The 27,200-nt window shown below is 42.9% G+C and overlaps 1 protein-coding gene across 1 annotated transcript in view; it reads left to right on the top strand.

Annotated features, from left to right (window-relative positions):
* Positions 1–23,143, top strand: part of LOC115461128 (alcohol dehydrogenase 1-like) — a 110,204-nt gene extending 87,061 nt beyond the window's left edge. Inside the window, exons 8-9 of the mRNA XM_030190724.1 lie at positions 15,692–15,830; positions 22,895–23,143. Coding sequence (XP_030046584.1) covers positions 15,692–15,830; positions 22,895–22,919 — 164 coding nt within the window. The 3' untranslated portion in view covers positions 22,920–23,143. The remainder of the gene's footprint in view (positions 1–15,691; positions 15,831–22,894) is intronic.
* Positions 23,144–27,200: the final 4,057 nt, after the last annotated feature.

Raw genomic sequence — 27,200 nt, 5'->3', positions numbered from 1 at the left:
CAAGTACATGTCTTTATAGAATGCCAGCACAACGTCAAAAATGCATGTAGAATGATGGCGTGATCACCTACAGCAGCCATAGTGCTGAATTAAACGCTATCCGCCTCATAATCGAAAGTGAAAGACGCCCATATTTCGACCCAAATCAGGAGATGGGCGTCCGTTTCCCGTGGGCGCCCAAATCGGTATAATCAAAACCCAATTTTTGGCGTCCTCGACTGCAGTCCGTCATGGAGGCAAACAAAGATCACTGGGGCGTGTCGGAGGCGTGGCAAAGGCGGGGATGGGGCGTGGTTATCGGCTGAGGAGAGATGGGCGTCTTTAGCTGATAATCGAAACAAGAAGGGCGTTTTTGACGAGAATTTGGTCCGCTTTATTTGGACCCCTTTTTTTCAGGTCCAAGTCCCAAAAAAGTGCCCCAACTGACCAGATGACCACCGGAGGGAATTGGGGATCACCTCCCCTGACTCCCCCAGTGGTCCCTAACCCCCTCCCACCACAAAAAAACGACTTTACAAACTTTTTTTCCCAGCCTGTATGCCAGGCTCAAATGCCATACCCACCTCCATGACAGCAGATTGTGTTCTATCCTCTGACAGCCTTTCCCTGGTTCTGATGTGGGTCTCGGGTGAGTGTGACACCTTTTCTGTTAAGGGCACTGCAGAGTCACATCAGCAATGCATTGTGGTGGGTGTAGGGTATTGGGCTCCGTGATTCCACTAGCTTGTGTTACCTGCTCACGATGTTGGTAGTTGGTAGGCTGTACTCCCATGGTGCTTTTCCCTCTGCTTACTGGGTCAGAGTGTACCCTGTTTTGTTTCCGGTAGTCCATGAGGTAGTGGCCATTTGTGTAAGACAGTTTTAGATCCCTTTCATGTATTAGCCACGTTACAGCACTTAGTTCTTACCTTGAATGTTGCTGAAAGAGGGCATTGTGCACCATTCTGCCATATCGGACCTACTGCTAATCTCAGTACCAACGAGACTCGTTGCCAGTGGGGCACAACCTCTGATCTGCAGTTAACTGTGAGTAAACGTGCTTATTCAAATAAAGGACATTTTCAGCGAGATTAGTCTTCAGGTGTGAACTGCTATGCCAAGGTTATACAGCAGCAACAAGTCCTGTCCCTGGAGCACTTTTACTGGGTACTGCAGTGCACTTCAGGCAGGCAGACCCAGGCCCACCCCCCCCCCCCCCCCCCACCCGTAACACTTGTGGTGGTAAATGGGAGGCCTCTAAAACCCACTGTACCCACATGTAGTTGCCCCCTTCACCCCTAAGAGCTATGGTACTGTTGTACATTTGTCCATCCCATGACTAAATGGCTTGGATTAGGACGTTTCTGAGTTTCCATTATCGCTTAAAAAAAACGCCCATCTCAGAAAGGACCAAATCCATGGCATTTGGTCCGTCCAAAACGTATTTTCGAAACAAAAGATGGACGCCCATCTTTTTCGAAAATACGGTCTGTCCCGCCTCTTCATGTACCCGTTTTCGGACATAGACGCCCATGGAGATGGGTGTTCGCGTTCGATTATGCCCCTCTATATGACATGAATATCATGTAGTGTTCTATAATCTACATGTATAACTGTGCACCCTGCCCACACTCCAGCCAGACTCTACCCATGTGTATGTCCACCTTCAAACTACTCACCAAGGCTTTTAAGCACCACTTTATAGAATAGCAAGTAGTCAGAATATTTATATGCATATAAGGGGGTAATACTCTAAGGAAGCTGCCAAAATTTAGACACCAAGAACATGCGTATAAGACAACAAAACTGACATATATATATATACGTGTATGTGTGCATATACATATGTGACTGTCAATATTCTGGCTACATACAATAGACACAAATACAAAAATTCAGTTTGCAGTTCACTCTACAATGTTAAAAAAGGAAACCTCAAAGCTCTAGGCGACGCTTAATATTTCAACAGCATTCCTCTACCATGTGGAGAAACCAGTTTTATAAAAGGTTTCAAATCCACACAGGGTGAAAAGAAACAGCTAAAAAAAACCCTACAAACCATGTAGAAAAAGAACTGTTCCAAAAAACCCCGTGAATGTGATTGCAATTGCACACAATGTAAAATACATGTTCTAAAACAAGCTGTTCACTGTTTTTCTTTTCTGGGCACAGTTTGTTTTTATGAGACAAATTGAGCACTAGGCACGTGGGAGGGAATTCTGTACAAGGCACTGAAACTTGGGTGCTCAAAAATTTTCAGTGCTGGCTATGCAACTTATATAGAATAGTGTTTAGCACAGATCCCGCACCAGACTTATGCTTGTTATAACCTGGTATAAATGCCGACACCCAAGGTAGGTGCGGTAAGGCAGTATTCTGTAATTCCGCGTGCTACTTTTCAGGAAGCCCCTGACACGCCCCTGACCACACCCTATTTTCAGATACACACTATGATAATTAGCCACAGAACCTTATAGAATAGTGTGCAGTCAGTTGTGCATGTAAATCCTAATCAATGCCAATTAACTGCAATAATTAGTTGTTAGCACTCAATTATTGCTACTTAAGGAGAAATTAGGGCTTACCTGATAATTTTCTTTCCATTAGTTCTTCACACTATTCCAGGACGTGTGGGATAGTTATGCTCATCGACCAGCAGATGGAAATAGAAAACTCAGAACTAAGCTGCCCCATATATCCTCAGCCAGCCAGTCCAGTTCTCCAGTATTTACCTAAACAAGCAGATGGAATAATACCAAAAAACCTCTACAACAACTTTAAAGGACCAGTCAACCAGAATTCAGGAAGGTCCCCAAGGAGACCTCATAAAGTGCCAGAGAGAGTCAAGCAGTTCAGCTCGTGTGGCTGTCTTTTATTTATTTATTTCACATGCTTGATATACTGCAGGGGGTATAGCCAAGGCCTCAATGCAGTTTACAAAAACAAATTAAAAACTAGGGCATAGAAGAAAAAGAGAAATGGAAAAGAGAAAAAGAAAGAAAAAGAAAAAGGGAGGAGGAATGGGGGGACACACCGTGGAGTGAGAAGGGGGGGAGGAGATAGAGACAGGAAAGGGAGGAAATCAGAAAAATCGGGCTAAAGGGGAGGGTTATGAAGGGGTGTCAAATGCAGTTCTTAAAAGGTGAATTTTTAGTGCCAGTTTGAAAGATGCCATGGTGGGTTGATCCTGAATCTGACATGGGAGCTCATTCCAGAGTTTAGAACCTAAATAACTAAAAGCAGAATCTCAAGTCCTGGTGAGACGGAAAAAAGAGGGCAGTGGTAAGGAAAAAAGATTATTATCGGCTGATCTAAGACAACGTAAAGGAGAGTAGGAAATAAGATACCTGTTCAGATAGAGAGGGGCAGAGGGGGACCTAGATTTACCTTACTTTGTACCTTACAACTGGATCATCTCTGTTATACTTCGTATCATACTCTGTGTACTTTGTACCTTACTTTGTGTTATCTCTGTGATACTCTGTACCATATCCTGTAAGCCGCACTGAGCCTGCTATTGAGCGGGAAAGAGCGGGGTATAAATGCCATAAATAAATAAATAAATATACCAACGGTAGACTCTTGAATTTTATTCGGGAGGAAATAGGAAGCCAGTGTTCAGAAATCAGAAAAGGCATGACATGATCAAAACGCTGTGCATTGTGAAGTAATTTGACTGCTGTTGAATGGATGAGTTGTAAGTATTTTGTACTCTGTAAAGGTAGGCCTACAAGAAGGGAGTTACAATAGTCCAAATGAGAAATAACCAGTTCATGTATAAGTGGACGTAAAAATGTGGCAGGAATGATGAAGTGGACAGACCGAAAACGATGTAGAGCAAAAAAGGAAACATGAAGAATCAAATCTATGTGAGGTTTGAAGGACAGAGCTGAGTTGAATGTGACACCCAGAATTTTGACTGAGTCCTTGAAAGCTAAGGTAGTGCCTTCTAACAGAGGGGCAGGTACTGGTGAATTGTGGGTAAGAGAAAAAAGAATCGAAAGGTTAGATTTAAGCCATGAGACCTTGGAGCAACACTTATTGAGAGTTGAGACTGGAGATGTGTCTGAGACCCTAAAGATGATCTGAATGTCATCCGCATAACAAAATGGAGTTCAGGAACGTTCCTGGATAATAGTGAGTAGAGGGGCTAGAAAATATTAAAGGGAGCTAGTGACAGTATAGAGCTTTAGGGTACTCCAGAAAGAAGAGGAGGGAAATCTGCGGTTTTATCATGAAAAGAAAGGTGATAGGAACGATTAGAAAGATAACTGGTAAACAGGAGAGGATAATGTTAGAAATGCCAATGGATTGAAAACACTGAAGGAGAGTGTGGTCAATGAGATCAAAAGCTGAAGACAGTTCTAAAGACTCTATAATTACTGACTGATGTTGATCTAATGTGGTACGGATAAGATCATACAAAGATAATAGGAGGGTTTTGGTGCTATGATTTGGTCTGAAGCCTACTTGGAATGGATGACGGACAGTGGTGTAGCCAGACCTGACATTTTGGGTGGGCTCAGAGCTAATATGGGTGGGCACTATGTATATACGTAGGTAAGAGAAGCGTTTCTTGAGATACTACAAAATAATGCCTTAGAATGCTCTTAATGATGGATTTCTAAGTAGTCTGCCCTACATCAACATAAACCACATACATACTTAATGGAAAATAAATATTTTTAAATATAGTTACATTATCCCATATCTTAAACTTGACCAGACATAAGTCTACTATAATAGCAAACATCTCAACACACATGACAGGATCCTGCAATATAATTACAGCAACGGCATATATCCTTCAAACATTGCTTTATTTATTTATTTATGTATTTATGTATGTACGTATCTATGTATTTATCTATTTATTCATTCATCCCACTATTATCCAAAACAAGTTTCGGTTCAAAGTGGCTTACAATTTACAATAACAAATGTAAGTGCCTGATTAAGCAAAACATGTAAATACCTTTGAAGTCTTTTTCCCTTCCTTTGGGTCTACTGCTTTCTCTCCCCCTATATCCATCCCCGTAGCCTGGCATCAACCCTTCCCTTTCCTACCGCCCCCCCCCCCCCCATATCCATCCCCATAGCATTGCATCAGCCCTTCCCTTCCCTACTCCCTAATATCCATCTTGTTGCATGACATCAGTCCTTCCCTACCCCCCAATTGATCCATCCCCATAGCCCGGTCTCAGCCTTTCCCTTCCCTACCCCCCTCATCCATCCCCATAGCTCGGCATCAGCCCTTCTGTTCTTTACCCCCCCCATATTCATCTCCATAGCCCGACATTAGCCCTTCCCTTCCCCATCATCCATCCCATAGCTAGGCATCGGCCTTTCCCTGTAGCCTAGCGTCAGCCCTGTCATACTCCCTACCCATCTCTCCCATAGTCTGGCATCTCCCCCCCACCAAACCCTGAAGCACACCAGCATTAAATATAAAACCTTTTGTTTTTAATGTCCTGTGCACTGCAGAGCCCACCTCCACCCAGAAACACACCTACATTAAAAATAAAACTTTTTTTTAATTATTTTAACCTGGGCACTGCAGAGACTATCCCCAACCAAAAACCCACCAACATGAAAATATATACAACTTTTTTTATTTTAACCTGGAAACTGAGCCCACCCCCACTCAGAAACCAACTAACATTAAAATTCATTGTTGGTGGGTTTCTGGGTGGGGGTGAGCTCTTTACTGCCTAGGGAAACAAAAGGTATATTTAATGATTAAATATACCTTTTTTTCCCTAAGCAGTGAAGAGCCCACCACCACTACACTGTACATGTTCAAAAAATAGGTATTTTACCTGGGCAGCTGGGCTTGAGTTTTCCAAATTTATCTGCATGTTTTGCAGCAGCAGACTCAGAGAGCATTGCAGCCTGTGCTCCCTGTGCTGGTTCGTGGGGCCGCAGGGGAGTGCTTAAGACCTAATGAGAATCTTCTTCAGTATGAATTCACTGCCAGTTGTGCCAGAAAATAATCAATGTTCCCTTTGTCTGCCATCATTGTTTGCATATGAATGCTTGCTGCAGCAGAGGAGTATGATCCATCACATAGGTAGGTCTTCAGGGACTTCTTGAACAGACCGTGATCGGCTATCTCTCTTAATGTTAATGGTAATGCGTTCCAGTAACGGGGACTCATAAAGCAAAAAGAGGAGGCAAAGAGTAGCTTGTATCTTAAGTTTCTGCAGTTTGGAAAGTGAAAATTGAGATAGGTGCGGGACGACTTCTCAGAATTTCTGGAAGGTCAATCAGACTGTACATACAGTGGTGGAAATAAGTATTTGATCCCTTGCTGATTTTGTAAGTTTGCCCACTGACAAAGACATGAGCAGCCCATAATTGAAGGGTAGGTTATTGGTAACAGTGAGAGATAGCACATCACAAATTAAATCCGGAAAATCACATTGTGGAAAGTATATGAATTTATTTGCATTCTGCAGAGGGAAATAAGTATTTGATCCCCCACCAACCAGTAAGAGATCTGGCCCCTACAGACCAGGTAGATGCTCCAAATCAACTCGTTACCTGCATGACAGACAGCTGTCGGCAATGGTCACCTGTATGAAAGACACCTGTCCACAGACTCAGTGAATCAGTCAGACTCTAACCTCTACAAAATGGCCAAGAGCAAGGAGCTGTCTAAGGATGTCAGGGACAAGATCATACACCTGCACAAGGCTGGAATGGGCTACAAAACCATCAGTAAGATGCTGGGCGAGAAGGAGACAACTGTTGGTGCCATAGTAAGAAAATGGAAGAAGTACAAAATGACTGTCAATCGACAAGATCTGGGGGTCCACGCAAAATCTCACCTCGTGGGGTATCCTTGATCATGAGGAAGGTTAGAAATCAGCCTACAACTACAAGGGGGGAACTTGTCAATGATCTCAAGGCAGCTGGGACCACTGTCACCACGAAAACCATTGGTAACACATTACGACATAACGGATTGCAATCCTGCAGTGCCCGCAAGGTCCCCCTGCTCCGGAAGGCACATGTGACGGCCCGTCTGAAGTTTGCCAGTGAACACCTGGATGATGCCGAGAGTGATTGGGAGAAGGTGCTGTGGTCAGATGAGACAAAAATTGAGCTCTTTGGCATGAACTCAACTCGCCGTGTTTGGAGGAAGAGAAATGCTGCCTATGACCCAAAGAACACCGTCCCCACTGTCAAGCATGGAGGTGGAAATGTTATGTTTTGGGGGTGTTTCTCTGCTAAGGGCACAGGACTACTTCACCGCATCAATGGGAGAATGGATGGGGCCATGTACCGTACAATTCTGAGTGACAACCTCCTTCCCTCCGCCAGGGCCTAAAAAATGGGTCGTGGCTGGGTCTTCCAGCACGACAATGACCCAAAACATACAGCCAAGGCAACAAAGGAGTGGCTCAGGAAGAAGCACATTAGGGTCATGGAGTGGCCTAGCCAGTCACCAGACCTTAATCCCATTGAAAACTTATGGAGGGAGCTGAAGCTGCGAGTTGCCAAGCGACAGCCCAGAACTCTTAATGATTTAGAGATGATCTGCAAAGAGGAGTGGACCAAAATTCCTCCTGACATGTGTGCAAACCTCATCATCAACTACAGAAGACGTCTGACCGCTGTGCTTGCCAACAAGGGTTTTGCCACCAAGTATTAGGTCTTGTTTGCCAGAGGGATTAAATACTTATTTCCCTCTGCAGAATGCAAATAAATTCATATACTTTCCACAATGTGATTTTCCGGATTTAATTTGTGATGTGCTATCTCTCACTGTTACCAATAACCTACCCTTCAATTATGGGCTGCTCATGTCTTTGTCAGTGGGCAAACTTACAAAATCAGCAAGGGATCAAATACTTATTTCCACCACTGTATAAGCTGGAGCGTCCCCGTATACAATTTTGTGTGTAAGAGCACAGAGATTAAATTCAATACGTTCCTTAATCGGGAGCCAGTGGAGCTTTTCACGAAGGGGCTTTGCTGCTTCAAATTGAGATTTGCCAAATAGAAGCCTCGCCGCCGTGTTCTGTGCAGTCTGGAGTTTCTTAAGGGTATGCTCTTTGCAGCCGGTGTAAATTCCATTGCAGTAGTCAAAATGGCTCAAGACGAGTGAGTGGATTAAGTCCTGAAGAGGTCAAACGGTAGAAACTGCTTGATACGCTTAAGATACCTCATGCGCTTCGTAACTGATGATACTTGAAAGTCGAGAGTCAAGTGGGAATCCAGAATGGCCCCGAGTAGCTTCAGACTTGCTGCGATAGGGATGGAGAAGTCCAGCACAGCAATCGTGCCCGGGATAGACTGTTTGAATGGGGAGGAGAGAATGAGGCAGTGTGTTTTTACCTTATTTAGCTTAAACTTAAATGTGCTAGCCCAATTGACCATAATGGTGAGACTGTTCTGAATGTCTGCTGAGATTTCGGCTAAGGAAGTTTGGAAAGGGATGTAGATAGTCACATCATCAGCATAGATGTAGGGATTCAGGCCATGGTTGAAAAGGGATGTTGCCAGTGGAGTCATCATGATGTTAAAGAGGGTAGGTGAAAGAGGGGAGCCTTGAGGAACTCCACATTGAGACCTCCAAGAGGGAGATATAGTGGACTGGACTTTGACCCGATCGGCAAGATAGAAATTCCCGAAACCATTCCAAGACAGTGCCTCTAACACCAAAGTCATTTAGCAGCGCAAGAAGGAGATTGTGGTCAACCATGTCAAATGCACTTGACAAATCAAGTTGGAGAAGCAAGATGTTTTTTCCAAAAGACAGTTCCTTCCGAAAGTTGGACAGAAGAGTAACCAGCACTGTCTCAGTACTGTGGTGATATCGGAATCCAGATTGGGAGGCATGAAGAATTGAAAATTTGTCTAAATAACCAGCAAGCTGGGAATTTACCATGCTTTCCATAGTCTTGACAAGCAATGGGATAGTTGCAACAGGGCGGTAGTTAGAAATAATACTAGGCTCACACTTCGGGTCTTTTGGGATTGGTGTTAGGAGAATGTGACCGTGAGCCGCAGGGAAGCGCCCACGCTGAAGCATATAGTTTAGGTAGGATGTAAAGTCAGCAACAAGTGGAGTGGAGGAGTGGCCTAGTGGTTAGGGAGGTGGACTTTGGTCCTGGGGAACTGAGGAACTAAGTTCGATTCCCGGCACAGGCAGCTCCTTGTGACTCTGGACAAGTCACTTAACCCTCCATTGCCTGCTGCATTGAGCCTGCCATGAGTGGGAAAGCGCAGGGTACAAATGTAACAAAAAAAAAAACATTCTGGTGCCGATTGCAGCAGGTAGTTAGGGCAGATATCCAGCTTGCAGTGCGTCCGAGAAAACTTGTGAAGGGCCAAGGAGACCTGCGCAGTAGTGACCTGCTCAAAGGAGGACCAATAACAGTCAGCTGGGCAAGGTGCTTGAGGGGGCGTAAGGCCAACAAGGAAGTCATCAACACTAGTGGAGCGAGTTCTGAAATAGAAGGATTTTTTTCCTGAAATAGTTGGCCAACTGGGACGCTGAAGGCATACCATCACTTGATGAGGTAACAGGAGTGGTGTCTAGAGGAGAATTCAGCTGACGGTATAGCTTCCGTGCATCCAACATAACCGCTTGAATTCTTTATGGAAGAAAGCTCTTTTGGCTTGTTTTATTGCATATTTGTAAGTGTGATGAGAATGCTTCCAAGCTGATAGGGCGCGGTCGCTTTTGGACTTAAACCAAGTTCTCTCCAGCATTCTAGTTTGTTGCTTCAGCACTTTAAGTTCATGAGTAAACCAAGTTTTAGATCTGCGGTGGAAGGAGGATTTAAGTTGTAAAGGGGCAAGACCGTCTAAGATGCCTTGACACCTGCTCTCCCAATGAGTGAGGTAATCAAAGGAGTCTGCATGTGCATCTGCAAGTTGGTTTGTCACATATGGATGTCCATTTCTCATATATTTTAGAACACTATCCAGCTTATTTTCGAAAGAGATCGCCGGCCATCTTCCGACACAAATCGGGAGATGACCGGCGATCTCCTGAAGTCGGCCAAATCGGTATAATTGAAAGCCGATTTTGGCCGGCTCCAACTGCTTTCCGTCGCGGGGCCGGCGAAAGTTCAAGGGGGCATGTCAGCACGGTAGCGAAGGCAGGACGGGGGCGTCCGTTGAGATGGCTGGCTTCGCCCGATAATTGAAAAAAGAAAGCCAGCCTTGACGAGAATTTGGTCCACTTTAGTCACTTTTTTTTCAGGTCCAAGTCCCAAAAAAATGCCCCAACTGACCAGATGACTACTCGAGGGAATCGGGGATCACCTCCCCTGACTCCCCCAGTGGTCACTAACACCCTCCCACCCTCAAAAATACAACTTAAATTTTTTTTTTGCCAGCCTCTATGCCAGCCTCAAATGTCATACTCAGGTCCATTGCAGCAGTATACAGGTCCCTGGAGCAATTGTGGTGGGTGCAGTGGACTTCAGGCAGGTGGACCCAGGCCCACCCCCCCTACCTGTTACACTTGTGGTGGAAAATGGGAGCCCTCCAAAACCCACCCGAAACCCACTGTACACATGTAGGTGCCCCCTTCACCCCTTAGGGCTATGGTAATGGTGTATAATTGTGGGGAGTGGGTTTGGGGGGGGCTCAGCACCCAAGGTAAGGGAGCTATGCATCTGGGAGCTATTTTTTTTTACTTTTTAGAAGTGCCCCCTAGGGTGCCCGGTTGGTGTCCTGGCATGCGAGGGGGACAAGTGCACTACGGATCCTGGCCCCTCCCACGACCAAATGCCTTGGATTTGGCCAGATTTGAGATCGCCGGCTTCGGTTTCCATTATGGGGAAAAACCGAGGCCAGCCATCTCAAACCCGGCCATTTCTGACATTTGAGCGGCCCCAACCGTATTATCGAAAAAAAAGATGGTCGGCCATCTTTTTCGAAAATACGGTTGGCTCCACCCCTTCGAGGCGCCGTCCTCGGAGATGGTCGGCCATGGAGATGGCCAGCGCCATTCAATTATGCCCCTCTATCTGCCCACATACAGCCTGTTCTACAATACGTGAGAAATAGACATCCATGTGCTGGTGATGTCCAGTATGAACATCCATTCTACAAACTGAAACAAAGCAAGGGACATGGAAGTCTTTGTGGCAGCATAGGAATGGCCATGTTATAAAATGTATGTATTGGCTCATCAGAAGGTGCTTTATCAGAAGTGCTTTATTGAAAGTCTTTTCAAAATTCTGTCAACACAATTCCTCATAGATCTGTAATTTTATGGTTTTTAAGTTTGTGAATTTCAGTTATTTTCAAATAAAGTGTCTTTATCAAAAATTCATAAATCCATTTTAAACTGTCATACTTCACAGTAAATCAAGAGAGCCTTATCTCATTCAGGAACAATCAGGCAACCAAAATGGCATCATGTTACATAAGTACATAAGTATTGCCATACTGGGAAAGACGAAAGATCCATCAAGCCCAGCATCCTGTTTTCAACAGTGACCAATCAAGATCACAAATACCTGGCAAGATCCCCAAAAAGTACAAAACATTTTATACTGCTTATCCCAGAAATAGTGGATTTTCCCCAAGTCCATTTAATAACGGTCTATGGACTTTTCCTTTAAGAAGCCGTCCAAACATTTTTAAAACTCCACTAAGCTAACCGCCCTTACCACATTCTCTGGCAACGAATTCCAGAGTTCAATTACACGTTGAGTGAAGAATAATTTTCTCTGATTCGTTTTAAATTTACTACATTGTAGCTTCATCGCATGCCCCCTAGTCCTAGTATTTTTGGAAAGCGTAAACAGACGCTTCACATCTACCGTTCAACTCCACTCATTATTTTATAGACCTCTATCATATCTCCCCTCAGCCGTCTTTTCTCCAAGCTGAAGAGCCCTAGCCGCTTTAGCCTTTCCTCATAGGGAAGTTGTCCCATCTCCTTTATCATTTTCGTCGCCCTTCTCTGCACCTTTTCTAATTGCACTATATCTTTTTTGAGATGTGGCGACCAGAATTGAACACAATATTCAAGGTGCGGTTGCACCATGGAGCGATACAATGGCATTATCACAGTCTCATTTTTGTTTTCCATTCCTTTCCTAATAATACCTAACATTCTATTTGCTTTCTTAGCCGCAGCAGCACACTGAGCAGAAGGTTTCAACATATCAACGGCGACACCTAGATCCCTTTCTTGGTCTGTGACTCCTAACATGGAACCTTGCATGACGTAGCTATAATTTGGGTTCCTCTTTCCCACACGCATCACTTTGCACTTGCTCACATTAAATGTCATCAGCCATTTAGACGCCCAGTCTCCCATTCTCGTAAGGTCCTCTTGTAATTTTTCACAATCCTCCCACAATTTAGCGACTTTGAATAACTTTGTGTCATCAGCAAATTTAATTACCTCACTAGTTTCTCCCATCTCTAGGTCATTTATAAATATGTTAAAAAGCAGCGGCCCCAGCACAGACCCCTGGGGAACCCCACTAGCTACCCTTCTCCATTTAGAATACTGACCATTTAACCCTACTCTCTGTTTTCTATCTTTTAACCAGTTTTTAATCCACAATAGAACACTACCTCCTATCCCATGACTCTCCAATTTCCTCTGGAGTCTTTCATGAGGTACTTTGTCAAACGCCTTCTGAAAATCCAGATACACAATATCAACTGGCTCACCTTTATCCACATGTTTGTTCACCTCTTCAAAGAAATGTAGTAGATTGGTGAGGCAAGATTTCCCTTCACTAAACCCATGACTTTGTCTCATTAATCCATGCTTTTGAATATGCTCTGTAATTTTGCTTTTAATAATACTCTCTACCATTTTGCCCGGCACCGACGTCAGACTCACCGGTCTATAATTTCCCGGATCTCCTCTAGAACCTTTTTTAAAAATCGGCGTTACATTGGCCACCCTCCAATCTTCCGGTACCACATTCGATTTTAAGGATAAATTACATATTTCTAACTATAGCTCTGCAAGCTCATTTTTCAGTTCTATCAGTACTCTGGGATGAATACCATCCGGTCCAGGAGATTAGCTACTCTTCAGTTTGTAGAACTGCCCCATTACATCCTCTAGGTTTACAGAGAATTCATTAAGTTTTGCTTATGCTGCATCAGTTCCTGATAAAGTTACATTGCTTGATTTTTTCAGTAACTCACTTTGCTACAGGTTACTACTTAGTCTAATTTTTAGGATTCCTGTTACTGCTTGTCCTAAACTCCTGGGCCAACCCTAGTTCAAGCTACCATTAGGATCATGCCCTGATCCCCTCCTTGTGTTGATATTTCAGATTGTGACTACCTTGGTAACCTGGACCCTGATTCTAACCACTAAATGTTGTTGTCTAAAGTGGTTGAAACTCTGTGTCCCAACTAGTTCAAGCTTAAACTAGCAAAATGACCATCTTCAGCCATTACGGTGTGTATGTAATGATGGCTTTAAATAGGTTGTAAATGTACTGGAGTAAATTGGAATGATAACTGATTTTTGTGTAGAGTATAGAAAACTTAGCAGCAGTCTCAAAGGCAGAATGCTCTAAATTACCTGCTACTTAAGAAACCACAAGCAGAGTTCAAGTTCAGAAAATACAATGGGAAGACAAATTTCAATATTCAGGTCAATTTCAGTAGCAGCAACAGTAGTGAATCTATTTTCGCATTTAAAAAATACATATGTTCAGTGCCACTATATGGTTGGATACGTGGTGGCACTGGATATATGTATATCCAGTCACTGCCATCGGCTATACAAATTGAAGTAATATTCAGCTGCTATACTTGTAGCTAAGCAGTTTAATTAAGTAGTGCTTTTCCACATGCCTTGATTTAAATCACCTACTTATGCTGATAGTGACTGAATATCACTTCTCTCTGTTTAGCTGGTCGTTCTGTCGCTGCTTCACCAACTCCGCCCTGGCACTATCTGTAGAGTGTCGCTGAAAATCCATGGATAGGAGACTTAATAAGAAGCATATTTTCAAAGCACTTAGCCTTCCAAAGTTCCATAGAAATCTATGGAACTTTGGAAGGCTAAGTGCTTTGAAAACATTTAGGTCAAATGTTGAGATAGATAGCTGGCTTCGGTTTTCGGCCATAATGGAAACCGGGCCCGGCCATCTCAAACCCGGCGAAATGTAAGGTATTTGGTTGTGGGAGGAGCCAGCATTTGTAGTGCACTGGTCCCCCTGACTTGCCAGGACACCAACTGGGCACCCTAGGGGGCACTGCAGTGGGCTTCAAAAATTGGTCCCAGGTGCATAGCTCCCTTACCTTGGGTGCTGAGCCCCCCAAATCCCCCCAAAACCCACTCCTCACAACTCTAGACCACTACCATAGCCCTAAGGGGTGAAGGGGGGCACCTACATGTGGGTACAGTGGGTTTTGGGGGGGGGTTTGGAGGGCTCACATTTACCACCACAAGTGTAACAGGTGGGGGGGATGGGCCTGGGTCCACCTGCCTGAAGTGCACTGCACCCACAAAAAAATGTTCCAGGTACCTGCATACTGCTGTCAGGGAGCTGGGTATGACATTTGAGGCTGGCATAGAGGCTGGCAAAAAAATGTTAACATTTTTTTTGGGTGGGAGGGGGTTGGTGACCACTGGGGAGTAAGGGGAGGTGATCCCCGATTCCCTCCGGTGGTCATCTGGTCAATTGGGGCACTTTTTTGAGGCTTGGTCGTAAAAATAAATGGCCCAAGTGAAGCTGGCGAAATGCTCGTCAGAGCCGGCCATCTTTTTTCCATTATCGGGCGAAGCCGGCCATCTCGTAACCCCGCCCCCATCCTGCCTTCTGTACCCTGCCAAAACGCCCCCTTGAAGTTTGGCCGGTTCCGAGACGGAAAGCAGTTGGCACCGGCCAAAATCGGCTTTCGATTATAGCGATTTGGCCGGGTTCAGGAGATCGCCGACCATCTCCCGATTGTGTTGGAAGATGGCCGGCGATCTCTTTCAAAAATAAGCTGGATAGTCGCTTAAGTCAATATTCGGCACTTAAGTGGGCATGGGTTAGCGCATAAAGATAGTCCATTTATGCACTAAACCTGGCCGCTTAAAAGCTGAATATGAGCCCTTAAGCAGCCAAGTGCTAACTCTGCCCCTGAACGTCCCCAACATAGCCGGCTTTGAGTTTGGTGCTAACTGCAAATTTCAGCGGCACTTAGCCAGTTAAGTGACAGCGAAATTAAAGGCTAGCCCCGACCAAACTATTTAACCGGTCAACTGCCAGCTAAATCACTTTGAATATCAGCTGGTAAATATATAAGTTCTTTTGTATACCTTTATAGTGCTGGGTCAGTTAGATTTTTAGCTGCACCGTCTAGATTGTGCCACTGAAAATCCATGGATAGGAGACTCGTACATATATTAGCGACCACTAAACATGTAAGTCCTTTTGAATATTGACCCAATATAATGTATTTGGCTACTCTGGAATATGGGGTTTTGAGGAGAGACCCAAACCAAATTAATCCAGTGGATATTTATCATCAACTAACTCCTGATCTTATGTTTGGCTCTGCTTTTGGTATGTGTTACAGTTTTCTATGTGGTCACATTGAGTATCATAATGCTTTTATTCCATTACTTCATAGGCTCAGCTTTGCTCCTCTAAAAGATTTGTATAATTCTCAGTTAATTTCTTCTATCTCATCTATCCTTTGGACTAAGATTTTGGAACATTGAATGCTGATGTTGCTATGTACTGATTGCCCACTGAATGTGTTTCAGATTTCAAGAGCAAAGACTGTGTCCCTAAACTCGTTTCCGATTACCAGGCAAAGAAATTTAACATGGATCCACTGGTGAGCCATGTTTTGCCTTTTGAGAAAATAAATGAGGGGTTTGATCTGCTGCGCAATGGGAAGAGGTGAGTTTGCAAATAGTTCAGTGGTGACTGTAGAGTATGCAACAAAAAAGAGGGACACAAACCTTCCACAATAAGTAAAAGAGAACTAAAAGGGTGGAAGAAGGATGTTTCAAGGAAATCAGACAAAAAGGAAGTCCAAGCTTCTAAAAACTCTTTACCCTCCAACAGTTCAACAAATGTGTGTACAGTCTTGACCAGCCAAAGGCGTAAACAGTTCTGAATTGTTTACGCCTTTGGCAGGTAAAGACTGTACACATATTTGTTGAACTGTTGGAGAATAAAGACTATAGAGTATGCCCTGAGCCCCTGGTCTTCACTCCCAGTCCTTGAGGACTACTAACAGGTCAGGGTTTCAGACTATCCCTATTGAATATGCATGAGATTAACATACTGTACAATGGAAGTAGTACTACTACTACTACTTAACATTTCTAGAGCGCTACTAGGGTTACGCAGTGCTGTACAAATTAATAACTAAGGAAGTAGTAGGCATGCAAATCTCTCTCATGCATATCCATTAGGGATATCCTGAAAACCTGACCCGTTGGTGGCCCTCAAACACCGGGAATAAAAACCAAGACCCTAAACATTACTAAATGAGAGCCACACACAGATTATATCTTGATGCTATCATTTTATAAGGATCAGGGCCATAATTATGTTTAAATACATAAAAGTATTAAGCTTCTGCACAAAGCTATTACATTATAACATTTGATATTCAACACTAACATTAGAGTCGTCTCCTCAAGGGATAGCTCTTCCCTGGCGCGTCTATATATGTAGTCTCTAATGCGATTGTAATGGAACAAATGATGTGGTGTTAGACCATACTCCCTTTGCAGATCAACAAAAGGTACCATTTGTCCTTCTTCCCATAGTTGACCTAATGTGCCCAGGCCCCTCCGCTCCCAGAATCTGTAGATGGGATCTTCCAACCCCAAGGGACAACCCGGTGCTGTCTTCACCGTCATCTGCTGATAGTATGCTCTATTGGGGAAAGACCTCCGCCTAATAGCAGACCATTAGCAGACTAATAGCACTGCGGCAGATGGCGATTCTCTCTTTATATGCTGGGGCTTTGAATTGATTTCCAGTACATCCTACTGTACTCATTCTTGACCCCTGAAGCAGGCGCTGTTTAGCGCCGAAACACGGCCCGTGTCGGGTCATTAATAAAGAACTCTATTTGTCCCAGTCTTGAAGGCCCAGTGTTGCTTTTTTTGTTTGTAGAAAAATGTTCAAGTCAGGAACACCCAAATCCTGCCCCTTGTGATTTGAATGTACTGCCAACAAACTGCATAGCAAAATGTTTAGAATATGGGTTTTAAAAATAGCGATTTGAACGTTTTGGCAAGCAAAATGTCCAAATTCTGCTTTATGCCACTTTTTGAACATTTTCCTGTTTCGAAAATGAGACCTATAGGCACCTGCATTCCTTTATATAATAGGCTCAGACACCCTCTGGACTCCGAATTCCCTTCTATACGGATAGTGTGGGGCAACCAATTCCTCAAACCAACCCAATACTATAGGGATAGTTGTATAGTTTTAGGAGGTAAGAAGGTGAGCAAATAGCAGTTGTCTATAAGGGGTCATGTATGTGTATAAGTGACCATTCACACATGTGCATGGCTTCTTATAGAATGCCAGGTGGTGGAAAAATACGTGCCAAGTTTTGCTGGTTCATACTTTACCAGTGGGCATGCGCCTAGGCGTAATCTGAGCAGAGCACACAGATATATGCATAAATTATACAATAATATAAATAAAAAAGCAATTAACTACACACAAGGACTAAGACCAGCTGTACATACTTGCTTATCCACTCCTACTCTAAGCTCATTTTCATACACTTTTTCTGACTCCGTGTGTAATTTTTTTTACATTAGTCACCCATATTTTCTGTCTAAGTCCTGTTATTGTATCTTATCTTTCTTTGTTCCACTTATGCTTACTTTATGCTGTCCATTAAGATGTTTTAATACGCATTGTGTTGATATTGTAGGTATCCTACTATGCCATAATGCGTATTGTTATTTGAATATGTTTATTGCTGTAATTGTCTATTGCCTGCGTTCAGCATATTCTTGCTGTACATTGCCTTGGGTGAAGTTCTTGAAAAAAAAGCAGAAAATAAATAAAAAAAAAATACATACATACATTCCTGCACAAGCATTTACATAAACTATAGGGCTGGTATACAAAGTCAGGCCTACATCTTTGCGTATTCTTTGCCACCTCTGTTTGTATTCTGTAAAGTGTGATCAACAAGACTCTTCCAGAAAGCCAAGGAGACGGGGTGAAGAGAAATACTCTTTTATTGTACATAAGGTTAGAGTCGACATGGTACTGTGTTTCGGCAACAATGCCTGCCTCAGGAGTCTAAAAAGCCATAGTAGTTCTTCAAATAGTGAAGTCAAACACAAACAGAAGAAAAAAACTCCACTGAAGGAAAATGCTAGGCATCAAACAGTTTGATGTCAGGAATCTAAAAACCACAATAAAAACACATAAATACAGTAACATGGAAATATAGTGCAAAAACATATATATGCAGGGAGCCATCTAAAATAAAATTGTGAGCAATAAAATACTGGGTCAGTTAACAAGATGTGCTTGTGCAAAAAATGTAGGGTACTGGCAAACATATCATTACAAATCTCAGCCAACTGGCAGCTACTATTTCAGTGGTAATGGGAAGGAAACAGCAGTACCGGCAGCTCCTGACCACCCATAAAAGTTTCATCGTTAAAGTAGGCGGTCTTTTCTATGAATTGCTAGGGAAACGGCTGTGCATCACTCGGAATGCACATTTGAATGTAGTTGCAAAAACCTCAGAAAGGCAGTATATCAAGTCCCATTTCCCTTCCCTTTTTTTGTTTTCAAACTTTTTTTTAATCACTGCCAGACCCTCGGCAGCAGTACAGGAGGGAGGGGAAGCAAGGGAGAGCGAGGCAAAGGAGAGAGTGAAGGGCTGCCTGTGTGCATGCATGGTGAGTGGTGGGGTGGGGGGTGAGGCTGTAGAGATGCCGCAGCTCTCAGCCAACTGGCAGCTACTATTTCAGTGGTAATGGGAAGGAAACAGCAGTACCGGCAGCTCCTGACCACCCACAAAAATTTCATCATTAAAATAGTCTTTTCTGTGAATTGCTAGGAAAACAGCTGTGCATCACTCGGAATGCACATTTGAATGGTAATTAGCTCATTATAACAACTTTGCATGCAATTTTCATTAGCTGCTACCATGACAGGAAAAGAGCTTGCAGAACCCTTTTGTGCATGTCTCACTGAACTCCGTGCTCGCTAAACCGGCTAGAACCAGTGTAAAAATCACGTTCCTGGCTCATTAAGTTTGTGCATCTGGTCTTGGGTTGAGAAGCACTGAGCTAGATGTATGAGCACCAATACTCCCCACCTACGTTATCTCTTTCTAAAAAAAATTCATTCTTATGTTTTTCACGAGTACTATACCACTACAACTTAGGACCAGATATTGAAAGGGGTTCAACTGATCAGGAGTGCCTCCTGCCCACCTGGCTAAACACCACTGAGCTGGCTGGCCACCAGTATTCAGTGGCAATTAACCAGATAGTGCTGCTGAACATCACCACTAACCAGCCATTCCCTAACTGGGTAGGTTAGGGGCGGTGCAGGACCAGCGTTTGGGCAAAGCTGCAATTAGCTGATAAGCAACAATATTCAATCCACACATTGAGGGGCAGTTTAAGACATCTAAGTCCAAATTGGGATATTTGCTGAAAACATCTAAAAAAAAACCCCATCTAGCTCACAGCCATATTGAACCAGAAAAATGTCTAAATTTCTGGTTCAATATGGCTTTGAGCTATATGTTTTCAGGCTGAACACATTCATCTGTAAGTACCATTTTATCAAAAAAAAAAAAAAATCACAGTGAAAAAGTTAGGAAAACAAGACATAGGGACATCTGTCTGGCAGTATTCCTCGTGTAATGGCCACACAGACATCCCAGCAATGCAGAGGGGTGGCCTAGTGGTCAGTGCAGTGGACTTCACATAATGGGACCAAAGGACAAATCCCACTGAAAGTCCTTCAAATTGTATGGTGAGCCCTCCAGGGACAGAGAAAACCTACTGTATCTAAAGGTCCACCACTACAATACCACTTAGGCTTTGAGGGTAAGAACTTCAGTCTTGTAGATAATTCTCTACATTGCCATATGCTCCACGAAGTCAGTAGGGTGGCCAGTTTGCCTGTAGCTGGTAGAACAGCTCTTAACTTTGGTTTAAGAAGAATAAACACAGGGCTTTATGACACATCCTCTGCTCCCACTGTATATGTCCTAGCATTTAATATCTATTTGATGGACATGTTATCACTCTAATTCTTTATTTTTCAGCTCTCTATTAGTCCCCAGTGCTCCCAACCGTTCATACTTTCTCCTCCTTACTTCTGAATCCCTCCCCCATTCTCCTGTGTTACAGTATCCCCTCTAAAAACCAATCCAACCTTTAAACCCTTGTTCTTTCACAAAACACTCGCCTCCTTTTGTTCCCTCCTCATTGCAGCTATTATTGATTACCTGTTCCAGTTTTATCTCTGTGGTTCTTGTCCTATGCTATTATCTATTACTACTGTAAGATACCCACAAATCGGTAGAACTCTAACTTTGAGATGTTATCATTTATTTTGTAGTCTTCATTTTGTATATACTATCACGTGTAACTCCTACAGCCACCTACAACTTCCTACATGTTTATTTATTTGGATTTATTTACTGCCTTTTTGAAGAAATTTACCCAAGGTATGGTGTACAGCAAATTAATACAAAAGCAGAAATCAGTGGGAATTGTAGCAAAATGTCATTCAATCAATGCTATGTTCATGGGAGACAAGATCTCATATGGCCAGCACAATGGCTGTATTGGCAACAGGCTTACCCATCTTTACAGCATGAGCCCTTCTATAATCATAGGGCAAAAACTCCCACTGTCAACTGTACAAGCTTTCAACAGTGTAACTTCTTCAACCATGTACAAACTGTTGTCCAAAGTCCCAATAAGAGAGCACTTATCTTCAAATGGCAACATACTTCACAGGAAAATATATTAACACACAAAGCAGCACTTATCTGAGATCTTCAGTCCCAAGAGGGATTTCTGTTTCCTAAACAGCTTCATCAGAGGAAAATAATGATTGCTGCTGATGCCAGTTAGATCTATATATGAACCTCTGGGACTATGTCAAACAAAATTTAACTGTTAAAAAGTGCACCAAATGTAACCAGGTTGCATCTAAATCAAAATTCATGACAAACAAAAACGCTGTCAAAAAGAACCAATCAGCATCAATTTACATAACTGTCTAACCAAGCATCACTGATTCAAATTCAAAACAGAAAACTTTAAGAGTCAGAGGGTCAAAGCAAAAACAAGAAATCAAAATTTTAAAAAAAAAGGCAGACTGTTGTATACCCCCATTCAAGCCAGAGGGCTCTACAGATTACAAATGATGTAACCACCATTGTTTGTGCTGGAGCAGTTTCAACCTGTGATCACCTCCTCTCATATTAACAGTCACATGTTTGATAGCAAAACAAACAAAAAGGCAATCATGACCCACTGATCTTTGAATGCGGGATGGGTCTTCGTAACTGGGAAGAAACTAGGAAGTTATGAAGATCGACGGGTCCAGATTGCCTTTTCCAGGGCCCACAACCTTAAGGAATTATTGAGTCTGGCGGTTTTGCCTGTTCTAAAGCAGTTACCAGTTGAATCCAGCAAGTCCGTTTGTGGCCATAAGAAATGTGGCAATTGCAAGACGTGTGTTATGACTGCTGAGCTCTCTTCATTCATCAACCCCCTTGAGGTAAACAGTGCATGTTGAGAGGGACTATGGATTGTAAAACAGACCATGTTGTATACATTTTGAAATGTATATGTAACAAGATCTATGTAGGTAAAACCACTCGGAGTCTACATGTTAGAATTAATAAACATAGGTCAGGTGTTTCTCAAGGGAAGCTGGGGGCTCTGCTTGTTTACTATTGCTATCAAATATGTGACTGTTAATATGACAGGGGAGATTGCGGGTTGAAACTAATCCAACGCGAACAATGGTGGATTAATCATTTGCAATCTATAGAGCCCTCTGGCTTGAATGGTCTACATCTTATCTATTTAGATTTTTGTTTCTTGTTTTTGCTTTGACCCTCTGGCTCTTAAAGTTTTCCACTTTGAACTTGAATCAGCGATGACTGATTGGATAGTTATGTTGTCTCGATGCTGTTTGAAACTTTTTGACGGCGTTGTTATTTTATTCTGCCGCCATTTTGAGTGGGTATTGCTAGCATCAGTTGACGAGCTTGCTGCATGCTGGTATGTTCGCAAAGAACATACCAGCCTGGTTAAATCTGGTGCACTTTTTAACAATTACATTTTGTTTGACATAGTCCCAGAGGTTCATATATAGAGCTAACTGGCATCAGCAGCAATCCTTATTTTCCTCTGATGAAGCTGTTGGTGAAACAGAGATCCCCGTTGGGATTGAAGATCTAAGATAAGTGCTGCTTAGTGTGTTATTATATTTTCCTGTGACGTATGTTGCCATTTGAAGATAAGTGCTCTTATTGGGACTTTGGACAACAGTTTGAACATGAAGAAGTTACATTGTTGAAAGCATGTATAATTGATTGCACAATTGGAAAAGTATTATAGAAAAGGACAGTGGGAGTTTTTGCCCTATGATTATAGAAGGGCTCATGCTGTAAAGATTGGTAAGCCTGTTGGCACTACAGCCACTGTACTGGCCATATCAGGTCTTTTTTTTTTTTCATGAACGTAGCATTGGATTGAATGGTATTTTGCTAACACTGATTTCTGTTTTTGTATGCTACATTGCATATGTTCAGTGGATTTTTTTTCATCTATTTTGTTTGTAGTACAACAAATTAATGACATTTTATATAAACAGTAACAATTATATGAACAGGCTTTTCTAAAATATTATTGGTAGATGTAAGATATTTGACAGTGGTTTAATTAATGTTTATTATCTTACTATTATTACTTTGTTTCTTTAAGTATTCGCACTGTCCTGACGTTTTGAAGTCTTCTGCATTGGAATGTGGTTGGAACATCTTTACTGAATATAAAAAAGACCTGACATCACAGCTGTACCAGAATAATTTAACATTGAACTATTTTTATTTGGTTACTTTAATCACATTGTCATTACTGAACGTTATACATTACCCTTGATCTCAAATACCTGAAATGAATTGTATATCTATTTTCTTCTAATTTACTTTATATTTTCTATAATTTAATTGTAATAATATTCTGTACTTCTCATTCCGGAAATGGCGATCGCCGTTACGGTACAATGTAAGCCACATTGACCCTGCAAAGAGGTGGGGAAATGTGGGATATAAATGCAGAAAATAAATAAATAAATTTCATTCCCAGGGCTGAGGAGCCTAAGATCAGCCATTGGAAATTTATGGACTGGGAAAGCAAGAATAGCTGGACATCAAGGGGGAGGGGAAATGTGCGATCTGGTGGTGGTGGTGGGGTGACTCAGTAGTTTTTCCAGATTTGGTTTTGGGCAGGGATTAATGTTAGGGGCAAAGTATGCTCTGTGGGGGAAGAGAGCAATCTGCCAGGGGGCTGTGGTTCTGGTCGGTGAGGGGAAAGTTTAAAAGAGCAGTAAATGGGTTTCTTCTTGGAAGGTTTTCTGCTGCTCTGGAACAGAGGTATGTGCTTGCGGGGAACAGTTTTTCAGGGTGAACACTAGGGGGCAACTGCCACATTATAGAGTGAAGACCAGGGGGTGCCAAGAGTAACAACATTTGTATTAACCTGCTTATGCTCTCATGAAAAGGTAACCATGCGATCTGAAGTGTTGATAACTTTCTGAATTTTAACACTGTTTGCAATTTATGCTAATTCATTTAGAGGGTTGATATTAAGGTACATTAAGGCAAAAATCATGTTATTTGCCCCTTATCACATGTTAGCAACAACATACATTATATTACTGTAAAGCACATTAGTATTGGTTATCAGGGGAAACATAGTAATCAGGTACAAAGTATGTAAATGCATGCAGAACACCTCATTATTATGTAGATTGAATAATGCAGCTTGCATTTGTTAAGAAAAAATTCTGTCAGTTCAAATCTAGCATTATGCTTCTTATACAAGAGAATCAGGCTCCTGGAGAGTGGTTATAAAGGAATCAGAGCAACCTTGTTTTCCCCCTTTCTCCAAAAACATCCATCCCCACCGGTTTCCCTAAACAACGTATTCCGTAAAGCACCCCCTCCAAATACCTCCATAGATCTCTCTTCCAAAGACCCCCATTCCCGTAGGCATCCCCCTGGCCTAACATTTGGTGTCTAGGGGGTTCCAGGGCAGGAGTGACCTCCAGTCACTCCTATCCCTTCTGGTGTCAGGTTCAAAACAGCACGGGTGATCCCTAGTGGTAGTCTCACAGTACTACAGTACATTTAGCCTGTGGTAACATGATAGTACATAAGTACATAAGTACATAAGTAGTGCCATACTGGGAAAGACCAAAGGTCCATCTAGCCCAGCATCCTGTCACCGACAGTGGCCAATCCAGGTCAAGGGCACCTGGCACGCTCCCCAAACGTAAAAACATTCCAGACAAGTTATACCTAAAAATGCGGAATTTTTCCAAGTCCATTTAATAGCGGTCTATGGACTTGTCCTTTAGGAATCTATCTACCCCTTTTTAAACTCCGTCAAGCTAACCGCCCGTACCACGTTCTCCGGCAATGAATTCCAGAGTCTAATTACACGTTGGGTGAAGAAAAATTTTCTCCGATTCGTTTTAAATTTACCACACTGTAGCTTCAACTCATGCCCTCTAGTCCTAGTATTTTTGGATAGCGTGAACAGTCGCTTCACATCCACCCGATCCATTCCACTCATTATTTTATACACTTCTATCATATCTCCCCTCAGCCGTCTCTAATGTTACTATGTTACCACAGGCTAAATGCCATACAAGGGCAAATAGGTAAGGAGAGTTTCTACAAGGGACTTGTTCAGGGAGGGGCTTTTTGGAGGGGATTGTGTTTAGGGGATGGTCCGCAGAGTGGGTCTGTGGGGGAAGGCATGAGAGTGGAAAGTATGGTTGCTCCGGTCCCTTTAAAAATGCTCACCAGGAACATTAGACCACGAGCTTGCAGCCTTTTGCTGGGCGGCATGAATAACACAACTTGAGAGGTTTATTCACAAGCTGCATTATTCACGTACTACAGGAATCAGTAACAAGTCACACTGAGATACCTCAGGTTAGTGACTCCCACAGTAAACTAAGGTGCAGTAAAAGGCTGGCTTTACTCCCTTAATATTAATGAGCTATTATACATGCATCTGCATGTGATATAGCTCATTAATATTTTCTATGAATTGCCACAAATTTTTCCATATTAATAGCTTAGAATTGTGTATTATCAAAAATATGCATTAATGCATTTTTTTAATATACATTCATCATTTCACATGTATTAATGCACCTTAGTAAATAGGATTTTATGTTTCTGTGGGAGAAAGTGCTTAGCACATCTGGCTATATGTCTATGTCTGAATTTGCAAATATAACCATGCTTTTTTATTTAGTGATCATGATTCCTCCAAGGATATATGTTTATTACAGATAAGAATTCTAAAGTGTGACACTTGTATTTTTGTATCTAATCCAAAAGTTCTTTTTCATCAGGGTTTCAAGTTCACTTTACCTTCTAATCTGCTATCACACTTGCTAAACAAGCCTACACTCCCCTTCCTCCTCTCTACCCACACAATGGCAGATTTCTTGCATGATACAATATTCACAAGATTAATCTTGAGCTCTCAGCAGGCCCCCTGTACCTCTGGTCACTTCATTCCTCTCGCCTTCCTTTCTACGGTATCTGAGATCATAGAAGTGCAAAGTGCCCATTTTCTCTCTTCCTGTAAACTCACTACCAGTTGTTTTGACTCCATTGGGGCTCATTTTTAAAGCACATCTCCCACAGTTTTGTCTCCTCTACAATCAGCTCCTTCATGATGTTCTGAATCAATTACTTTTACTACTACTACTACTACTATTTAGCATTTCTATAGCGCTACAAGGCATACGCAGCGCTGCACAAACATAGAAGAAAGACAGTCCCTGCTCAAAGAGCTTACAATCTAATAGACAAAAAAAATAAATAAAGTAAGCAAATCAAATCAATTAATGTGAACGGGAAGGAAGAGAGGAGGGTAGGTGGAGGCGAGTGGTTACAAGTGGTTACGAGTCAAAAGCAATGTTAAAGAGGTGGGTTTTCAGTCTAGATTTAAAGGTGGCCAAGGATGGGGCAAGACGTAGGGGCTCAGGAAGTTTATTCCAGGCGTAGGGTGCAGCGAGACAGAAGGCGCGAAGTCTGGAGTTGGCAGTAGTGGAGAAGGGAACAGATAAGAAGGATTATCCATGGAGCGGAGTGCACGGGAAGGGGTGTAGGGAAGGACGAGTGTGGAGAGATACTGGGGAGCAGCAGAGTGAATACATTTATAGGTTAGTAGAAGAAGTTCAAACATGCTGTAATCAAACCAGTTTTCAAAACTCTTTACTGGACTCTCCCTGTCCTAACTACCCACCCATTTCCCTTCTGTATCCAAACTACTGGCAGGTTAACATGGCCAAACATAGCCTCCCCGTTCTCCTTTTCTGTCTCCCTGGATAACACTCAGGCTTATTTTCGAAAGTGATCGCCGGCAATCTTCCGACATAAATCAGGAGATATAATCGAAAGCGGCTTTTTTGACACCATTGCTGCTTTCCCGTCACCGCACCGGTGAAACTTCAAGGGGGCGTGTCGGTGGCGTAGCAAAGGCGGGACATGGGTGGGCATGGGCGTGGCTACCATATGGCTGGCCATTAATCAGTATTTCGACGGGTTTACTTGGTCCTTTTATTTTCATGACCAAGCCTCAAAAAGGTGCCCCAACTGACCAGATGACCAACGAAGGAAATGGGGGATGACCTCCCTGTACTCCCCCAGTGATCACCAACCCCCTCCCACAGGAAAAAAATAAAACTAAAAACCTTTTTTTACCAGCCTGTATGCCAGCCACAAATGTCATACCCAGCTCCCTGACAGCAGTATGCAAGTCCCTGGAGCAGTTTTTAATGGGTGCAGTGCACTTCAGGCAGGCAGACCCAGGTCCATTCCCCCCTACCTGTTACACTTTTGGTGCTAAATGTTGAGCCCTCCAAACCCCCCCAAAACCCACTGTACCCACATGTAGGTGCCCCCCTTCACCCATAAGGGCTATGGTAATGGTGTAGAGTTGTGGGAAGTGGGTTTGGGGGGGATTTGGGGGGCTCAGCACC

Source organism: Microcaecilia unicolor, chromosome 2 (assembly GCF_901765095.1).
Source record: "Microcaecilia unicolor chromosome 2, aMicUni1.1, whole genome shotgun sequence".
NCBI classification, from domain to species: Eukaryota; Metazoa; Chordata; class Amphibia; order Gymnophiona; family Siphonopidae; genus Microcaecilia; species Microcaecilia unicolor.
The sequence above is the reverse complement of the archived record's forward strand: the minus strand, read 5'-3'. Positions and strand labels throughout refer to the sequence as shown.